This window comes from Dendroctonus ponderosae, unplaced genomic scaffold (assembly GCF_020466585.1).
Source record: "Dendroctonus ponderosae isolate FM_Combo_2020 unplaced genomic scaffold, Dpon_F_20191213v2 Dpon_F_20191213_9, whole genome shotgun sequence".
In the NCBI taxonomy this organism is placed as follows: Eukaryota; Metazoa; Arthropoda; class Insecta; order Coleoptera; family Curculionidae; genus Dendroctonus; species Dendroctonus ponderosae.
In genome coordinates this window covers 8,428,468-8,437,463 of record NW_026019116.1, presented here as the reverse complement: position 1 = coordinate 8,437,463, position 8,996 = coordinate 8,428,468, and the positions used below count along the sequence as shown (strand labels likewise).

Genomic DNA, 8,996 nt, shown 5'->3' with positions numbered 1-8,996 from the left:
CGTTTTTACATCATTCCAGAGATAACTAAATGGGCTTTATTCGAAGTTTCTCAAGAACCATTCGAGCCAGAGAATTCATTTTGGCATCGTTGGATAGAGAATTGAATGGGGGGGATCCGCCCTTGTCGGCTTCCTCCGGAGGAAGGAGGAGGTCAAGAAACTGAACTTAAGAGAATTTCTTTCCAGTCTACGAAGACAATAAGCTGGACGGCGACACATCCCTCATGACTTATCGGGGTCACGTTGTGTCCAAAACTTTAATCAGAGCCAGATTTTCGCCGGTTAGTAGCACTGGGCAGAGGTTCATCTACACAGGCTGCAGTCTAGGCCGTTTCGTCGGTGAGTAATTGACGAAAATCCCGACTTCCTTTGCACTAACCTGGCTCTTTCAGTTTACGACGCCTTGACTGGTAAAATCGTCAGCCAGAGAAAGGGTCACATGTCCTGTGTGAGAGACGTTGCGTGGCATCCGACTAGAAACGAAATTGTTACCTCAGCGGTATGCCGGTTAGTTAAAAGTTTTCCCCTCGTCTAACCGCAGATTTACGTTTTAGTGGGACGGCATCGTTGCCCAATGGAGATACAGCAACGTAGTCTCTCTCAACACCAAAAAAGAGGCGAAGACTCCTTTACGAAGAAGCGCACGACTAGCCGCCATGAAAAGGAGGCAGATGAGGGAATCCACGTCCAGTGAAAACTAATTTCGTTCAAATATTCCTCGTTAATATTAATGCCCAATTAGTTTTATTTAAAAAAAAAACATCAATCTGCAAGCCACTTTTTTATCATCTATGTGTACATATTGAGCAAAGACTGGTGTAGATACACGATGACAGGCATTAAGTTTCAAAACCCCTTTTTTCAGCCGATTCATGGTGCATTTGCCGTCGTCTGAGCCTCAAGTTTACTGATCAATGTGCAGTCAGGGTTTACAGTTCGATAAAGGCGGGCCAAATTGTGAGATTATTATTAGATGCAGGTTGTGATATTCAGTAACTGTAGTACCGATTTTTAGATGAGTTGTTCTAACCCAGTTACGAGTAAAATATTGGTTGCAATTTTGAAGTTTGGCAAATAAAACTTTAACGTTAGCGGCCGTTTTTGTTGTTCCTTTGCGTCTCACCAAAAAACACTCAAAAGATCGGAAAATTCACCGCAAAAACTCGATTGAAGCCAGAAAAAAATTTAAAATTTTACGAAGTTCCACATAATCTGGAACACCCTGAATCGTAAATAAAGTGGGCGTTATGCAAGAGTGCAATTCTACACTACAGCTGTGCTTCCCGAACAATAACTAATCTACCCGCTTCTACCTGTATGTCTCAACTGCAAGAAATTATCCATTATTAAATGCAAATTGCAGTTGGCTCGCATATAAGGAAGCCAATGTTTCCCAATGCGACATAAAGCACGTCAATGAAGCCGAATATAAAACCCATTTTACACAAAATTAACGGTCTTAACAGGAATAAACCTTGTCTAAAAGTCAGAACGTCGTTGGGTGTAGGGCGTTCGAAGCGAGTCGCATAGCAAATTCACCACCATCGACGTCCTAACCCATCCGCCTAGACTCGCAGCGCTTTGCGATCAGGGCAATTAATCAATCAGGAAATTTTGGGCAATAGTTCTGATGTAAAACAACGCAACGCAAAGGGGGGATTAAATGCGCTATTGTGTCTGCCCCCCGCTTCTATGCGGAAGGCGCACGATGGAACCATCATGTTACTCGCTCCGGTACTTTTGCGATTATTGAACAAAACCCTCAACGAGAACCAGCAGCTTGTTGGTACTTTGATTTCTGTGCGCCAATCGTTAGAAACGCGGTAAGTACATTCGGATCAATTGCTTACCCTACTAATCGGCGCTTGCCTCTAACCAACCGCTGCCATCCGTCCACTCACTTGAGCCACCCTTTACCTGCAAAAAATTGAAGAATTTGAATTTTTTCATCTAGTTTTCACGCAGTTTTTCGCCGTATACAAATGTGCTGCAATTGCGAAGTTTTTATCTACTACATAGCTACACATTATTTGCATTTGTAAATCTGCTGTTAAAAAACAATAATCCAAAGCGAAATCATGGGAAATAACGGATAAGAAAACTAATTTTCCGCTAACATTAAAACGGTCATTAACAACGAACAATTCATGTCAACGCGATTAATAAATTAAAAAAAAAGCCAACATGTTTCGAGCACATAAACGACTCGTTTCGGCAAATATCCACTTCATTTTTCACTCTTTTCGGTAATTTTTCGTCCCTAGTTCCTTCAGCGTAAGGAAATTTCGACAAGTGCTAATCCCGGCTTTGAAGCAAATTCCATTGAGCAACAATTATTGGAACTATTGCCGCATAGTTTTCAACTTATGGGCTTTCCACATCGACACACACTGATTTTACATAATATCCCGCATGTGTACCTACGATTTGTCGTACCTACCAACAATAGTGTCGACATGGTACGAATATCGACCCATTAGGTAACCGTTCAAGATTCGGAGAACAGGCCAAAAGTTCAATTATTCACATCGCAATTTTCCCCATAGGACACATTCCCATTTGTGCAATAGTTGCTCTTTTCACAGACGAATCGCTGATGGGTGGCCTTGCTTCGAACTGGCACACATTGTTCTCTTCAATTCATAATTGTTATATAATATCATGTAACTGTTTAGATTTCTTCATCCTGTACGCCGACCTCCTTCTTTAGGCCGTGATCTTTTCCAAATATATTCCTCATAGGGTTCCATCATCTTCACGAATCTTCTTCTTGGTAACCGCCTGGATTCTTCCGGCAACAGAGTCCGCTTATGATGCAAAATAAATCACCGTTCACCTACATTCGCTGCTTCGGGCACGCTTACGAGCCCGTCCAATGACCACTAGCCTTGACATTGCGTTGGTCAGCTTTCACTGGGTTAATGGTGTGTTATGGCGCAATTGACCGTTTCCTCAAACATACCAGTTTCGTCATCGGTTGTCCCATTTTCACAGCCCACTTCAGTCTTTGGGCCACGTAAGCGGTCGCTGCAGCAATAGATCTCATTGATTCAATCACAAGAACTGCGACTTTTCCGGCATTATATAAGTAACTAGGGCGCACCACATTTTGCAACAAGCTCTAAAATTTATTTATTGCCAATTACAATGGCGAAATCAGCGATAAAGATCAGCATATGCGAAAAAATGGCCTGCCAACTGTCTACTTGATAATTAAAAGTCAGCCAATGGGTTGCTGGATTAACTACTTATTAGTTTTTGACGAGAGAAATTATTCAATCTACCTACTTTACTTAATTTCAATACACTTTCAGTTAAGTCGTTTTGGCCTGTTTTGCATTTATCGTCCCGCTGTTTGACCGCCAATTTTTGCACTGTCAACCACTGCGAGCCGCTCTGCCCTTGTACGCACGTTACTCGAATCTGCGTCGTCATGGTTACGGTTTAACAACTGATTATTGGTCGATAATGTCTACTTCAAATCAATATGTAGCCAATGAACAGTCAGCTTTAGCTCAAAAGTACTGATCCAATGAATGAATGGTAGATGGCTCTCATGGAGTCAACCGAAACCCATACAGTTGGGGCGTCGAATCCTAACCAGCTAAAGGTTTTTTCAAACAATGTAAAGTTTGTGGGGAAACCGGAGGAAATTTTTTAATTTCCCCATTGAACCCCAGGGTGGATTAGGGAAAGCCTCGACTGATCAAAGAGCGCAAAATTTATGGCTCGCTCTAATCCAGCCTGAAATGCTCAAGATAATTAACGTAGCTATAAAACTTTAGCTTAAAACTTAAACTTAAAACAGCGGTTATCGTCAACTACTTTGTAGTATACAGGACGATTGAAAATCGGCGCCATTTATCCGGAGGGCAGAATAATTCTTTAATTTACCCTGTATACTCCTGTAAGATGATCGCTTTGTTTCAGACCGCAATGTCCACTCGATTGATCATTTCGACACAGCAATGGGCGCAAACTGAGCCGGACTTGGCGCACTACGAAGAGGACGTGCGACGAAAACGCGAAACGCTCCTCAAAAAAGAGCTGGCCCGTATTGCTGAGCTGGAATTGAGGGAAACGGAACAGTCCAGGCCCGAATGTCTCAGACAGTTGAAGCTCTGGGTCGCTCAAAATCAGGATATCCGCAACTGTCTCATGGGTAAGTTGCCTTTGGGGCGCCAACGAATCTCGAACGGATTTTGATTCAATCAAATCATCCAGAGAAAGTGCGATTTAAGGCGCGTTAATAGCTGCAATTTTATTGACGTTTCGTAAGCACGAGCTGTTTCAGCATCTTCAGAGGCTAGGCCTGGGTAACACTGTGTTGAGTTGCGCTTTTGAGTTATTGCCGCTGTTTGAGTTAATGAGTTTAAACTCATCGCCTAGTGAGTTATAACTCGCTTACCGATGACCAAGATTATTGAGATTCTTTTTCGGGCGAAACGATTGCTTGAAAATATTTGGCCTAAAATGGGAAAAACCGGAAATTTGGAAGAAACTTTGAGGGGACGAGTTTTCCAAATAGTTATGTGATTTTGCTTTCTCTGCGCGTTTTTTGGACACTTTAATTTTTTCGTAAAAAAACAAGAGAACTTTGCTTCGTTTTTGTCCGAAATTCAAAGGTAAAACCGGTATTCGAAAAAGATGACAAAGAAGACCAAACTATAAAGACGACGAGTTTTCTTGCTAAATCGATCTCTAGTTTTCTTGCATAAAACACTCTGTTTGCCAGAATTTTACAGTAAAACGTGCTTACAGAGAGTTTCATTTAGAAGTATTGCCCTAAAAGTGAAGAAACCGCAATTAAAAAAAATCGAATTATTCACAGCGACGAAGGTGACAAGTGTTCGAAATAATTGACTATAAACTTTCGCTTGTTCTGTTTGGGCAAATATTTTTGGCAAAAAATAATTATGGTTCGAGGAAAAAATTTATAACGCTTTCGGTAAAAAAAATCAATAAATTTATGGTGGTGTTGGTGCCAAATTCGAAGGTGAAAAAGGTTTTCTAAAATTCCCTGCAAAGCGGTGCATGACGGGAATTTTCTAACAAGAGTAATTTTGTAATTTTTGGCTGAAAACACCCCATGATTGTCAGGAAAGTATCAGAAAATAATGATTTTTTGCGCCTTTGATTAAAAACTTTTAGTTTTGTAATCGGTTTTTGACAAAACCTTAATGATTTTCGGGAAAAAACTTAAATTTATTTTAGTTTTTGTCCCGAATTCGACACTGAATAACGTTTTTGGAAAATTCCGACAAAGCTATAAATCTATCCTGCAATTTTTCGCGTCAAAGACTTCCAGATTGTCAGTATTTTTGAGTAAAACTCTTCAAAATAGAGCGTTTTTGAGTGGAAAGTAAAGCATGGAAACTAAAAAACCACAGTTTTTCAAATGATTTTTTCGTTGTCATTTTTGGAGAATTTTGGGACCAAATTCGAAGCTGAAAACAGCCTCTAAACTCTTTTTAAGTGAACGAAACCGAAAGAAACAGTAAATTGGCTGTTAGCAGCGGTCGCTTAAATCTATTGCCCCAACTATAGCAAACCGGTAGCGCCGCTATAGTTGGGACGTTGGATCCTCACATGCTCGCAACACGTTCTTAAACATCCCTCCGTCTTGAATCAGATGACAATTTTCTGCTGCGTTTCCTGCGAGTGAAGAAGTTCAGCATCCCGATGGCGCAGCAAACCTTGCTCAAGTACCTCAACTATCGAAAGCGCTTCCCTCAAATCTTCCTCGACATGGATTATAGCGATGCCAGCGTCAATCAGTTGATTTCCAGCGGGTGGGTTTTTGCTGCATTTCCGCCCTTTTAGCTGCTACCACTACAGCGCGCGTGATTTGCAGGTACATCTTTGTCAGCCCGCTGCGGGACACCAACGGAAGACGCGTGGTGATCTACGATTTGAGTGAGTAGCTGGGAAGTTCTGCAGGCTCAGGCTCAACGGTGGGTGATTTTTCTAGGCAAATTCAACCCCAAGAGGCACTCGGGCACTGACATGGCGCGCGCCCATGTCGTCACCTACGAGACCTTGCTGTCTGAGGAGGAAAATCAGATTCTGGGCGTCTCCCATGTGGCCAACATCGCGGGAGTGAACGCCTCATTTCTCACCCTCTTTTCCGTTACCGATTTCGGCTACTTGATCAAATGGGGAGAAGTACGTAGTTTTTCGCCAAATAAAGCCGATGGCAATGTCCTCAATAACACGCCATCATGCACGTCCTTGTTCAATCTCCAACACACACACAATGTTTAACATTTCGCAGCCGCAATTAGAAACACAAACATGAAATGATCACGAAACACTCGGGTTCAATATCAGTTGATATAACCGAATTACCCAAACAAATAACAAAATTGATTGATTCAATGTGATATAAAAGGGGGGACTGTAATCCCAAGTTGGAGCGCTCATTAAAAGTGCGATTAATTAGGCGATTGGTTGTGTGGTCGGCTTGTTTGCAGGCTGAAAGCCAATGAGGTTTAAATATGAATTTTCCAGCAATCGTTCCCGATGAGGCACAAGGAAATCCACTGTCTCAATATGCCGCAAGCGTTGCGCTACGTCTACGATTTCGCCAAGTCCAACATGAGCCAGAAGCTGAAACAGCGATTTATGGTGAGTTTTTTCATCAATTTCTAGTAGATTAGAGAGGTTTTGTGATTGACAGCTTTGCGTGAATCAAGAGGGGGGTCATGGGGGTCATGACCCTCCCCATTCAATTCTCTATCCAACAATGCCAAAGATCTTGCATAATCTTGCACCAAAGAGTCTGATATTCAAATTTCACTTTCTGGGTCAAAACTACTCGAATTTCCTCACTCACGTTGTTACGACTGAATGGACTTTTCAATTCTCTATTCAACGATGCCAAAACGAATTCTGTGGCTCGAATGGTTCATGAGAAACTTCGAATAAAGGCCATTTAGTTATCTCTGGAAGGATGTAAAAACGAGCGTTCTTGCTCATTTTGCTTCCGAGAAACATGCAAAACGGGACGGAAAACATGAAATTTTGCAATAATCTTGCGCCACCGTTGCACAAAACGACGATCATTTTTCTAATTTCATGGACAACAGAAGACTGTATTTGTGTGCGTGCTTGTTACTAGCTAACCGTTACTTTGAGTCCAGTCAACTGTTCAGTTGCGGCCTCTTTAATATTTTTCGAAAAATTATTCCACTGCCACGACGCGGAAAAGCCGAAAAAATGAGTTTTGGACGCTTCATTGGCAAATCATTTGCGACCGCACTTTGCAGAAATGTGGCTAAAAATGTTTCCTTGAAGGTGCACGATTCGATGGAGAGTCTGTTCGACAAGGTGGACAAGCGATGCCTGCCTAAGGAAATGGGCGGAGAAATCTCCCGGGAGCAGATGGTGGCCTCCTGGCAGACGGAGTTGGAGAAGATGAGGAAACGCCTGCTGACCATCGACCAGATAGAGCTGCTCAGCGATCGGGGCATTATCTGTTCGCGAAATGCCGCCCGCAATGCCCTCAACACGCTGAGCGGCAGCTTCCGGAAGCTCGAACTAGACTGAACTCTGTAGCTGAGAAGCCCCCAGTCTATTCTTGCCTTTGTACATATTCTTAGACTTAGCGCAGTACCGCTCCCATCATCACCTTTAGCCCCTAAGCGTGGTATAACACATACATATAGTGTAAGTAATTTTAGTTGTTCATAGTCTTAGTAGGTAGGTGCGAGCGCCGAATAAATCTACAATTGCCTACATTCTCGATTGTTTGATTCGATGGGGCATGTTTACGCTCCGATTGGTTTATCGCAGCGAATTCCAAAAACGCGATAAAACCTGTCCGGGTCAGTATCAAGTTGGCTTCGGAACTGCTTCTTTGTCCTTCGAGAAACCTCGCGATCGTTTTCCGTTTTCCCGATGGCGACGATCAGAAACGCGAGCCAGTTTGGCGACGAATCGACTCCTTTGATCATCAGCCACATGCACTCCCCGTGGAACACCTCCTGCTTTGACAAGGTGCTGGTGGCCGCTTTGGCCGCCCTTTTCCTCTGTGGGACTGCCTTCGGCATCTACCTTCTGTTCGCTCAGTGTAAGCCGGAAGCGCTCAGAACGCCGCAGGTGATCCTCATGTGCCCCCTTGCAGGTCAGGCGGCTGCAATAGAGGACTTCGACCTGGTGTCCCGCGAGGGGTGGGGCATCAAAGACACGGCCTTCCTGCAGCAGGTGCCGCCCCTCCGTCATCCCCTTCCCACGGTGCTGCTGGTCAAGGTGATTACCAACTGCACCAAACCTCAACAGTGCCTCCAGCACAAGGAGTTTGAGCGGTTGCCTTTCAACTTCTACCAAGACGGTTTGGGCACGATTTTTGAGGGGCGCGGCTTCGAGCTGCAAGCCGACTGTCACATGGCTGACTGCGCCCAAGTGCTGACAGTCGCTGTTCTAGGTGGGCACCAGCGCAACCACTTTTCCGTTGAATTGCTGGTCGCTTTAATCAAACTTTGGCTTCAGAGCAGCGCAACAAAGCGCCGTCTAACCGACAGCTGCGGACACTGAAGGCCTTCCTGGACTATGCCGTGATGGAGCAGGCGCTGGACGCTTGTTTCGAGGTTATGTCCAGTCACACCCCCTCCCGGTACTTTGACGACATGACTTTCACTTTGAGGAAAATGCTGCGGGAGGGCGGCGCCTGCAAGTACTACTACTAGAGTGACTAGACCAGAAAGCGTGATTGGGGTTTTACGAAAGTGATTATTTAGACAGAAGTATTGACAGTAAAGACATTTTGAAGACCCACGAGATTCATTGAAACGCGCATCAACAAAAGTGTGCGCGCTACCGCGTATTGGGGGTTAGTTTTTCAATTGCGCTCCCAACAATTCAAGCCTCTTCTTTCACTTTCTAAAAAGGCCATTTATTTATCTCTAGAATGATGTACCAATGAGCGTTCTTGCTCATTTTGCCTCCGAGATATGAGCAAAAACGGGACGGAAAACATGAAATTTTGGCATAATCTT

The 8,996-nt window shown here is 43.7% G+C and overlaps 3 protein-coding genes across 4 annotated transcripts in view; all 3 read left to right on the top strand.

Annotated features, from left to right (window-relative positions):
* LOC109538833 (DDB1- and CUL4-associated factor 11) overlaps nt 1–1,091 on the top strand; it is a 3,272-nt gene extending 2,181 nt beyond the window's left edge. For both annotated transcript variants that reach the window (XM_019906233.2, XM_019906234.2), the window contains exons 9-11: nt 187–339; nt 393–499; nt 555–1,091. In XM_019906233.2, coding sequence (XP_019761792.1) covers nt 187–339; nt 393–499; nt 555–701 — 407 coding nt within the window. In that variant the 3' untranslated portion in view covers nt 702–1,091. The remainder of the gene's footprint in view (nt 1–186; nt 340–392; nt 500–554) is intronic.
* A 544-nt stretch (nt 1,092–1,635) lies between these two features.
* LOC109538841 (retinaldehyde-binding protein 1) lies at nt 1,636–7,741 on the top strand. Its single transcript, XM_019906244.2, has 7 exons — nt 1,636–1,823; nt 3,931–4,162; nt 5,633–5,792; nt 5,855–5,916; nt 5,972–6,165; nt 6,511–6,627; nt 7,297–7,741. The coding sequence occupies exons 2-7, from the start codon at nt 3,937–3,939 to the stop codon at nt 7,546–7,548; spliced, it is 1,011 nt and encodes a 336-aa protein (XP_019761803.1). The 5' UTR covers nt 1,636–1,823; nt 3,931–3,936; the 3' UTR covers nt 7,549–7,741.
* Nucleotides 7,742–7,814: 73 nt separating this feature from the next.
* On the top strand, nt 7,815–8,771 carry LOC109538846. Its single transcript, XM_019906251.2, has 3 exons — nt 7,815–8,071; nt 8,126–8,425; nt 8,491–8,771. Exons 1-3 carry the CDS (start codon nt 7,900–7,902, stop codon nt 8,685–8,687), a joined length of 669 nt encoding a protein of 222 aa, XP_019761810.2. The 5' UTR covers nt 7,815–7,899; the 3' UTR covers nt 8,688–8,771.
* The last annotated feature ends 225 nt before the right edge of the window (nt 8,772–8,996 follow it).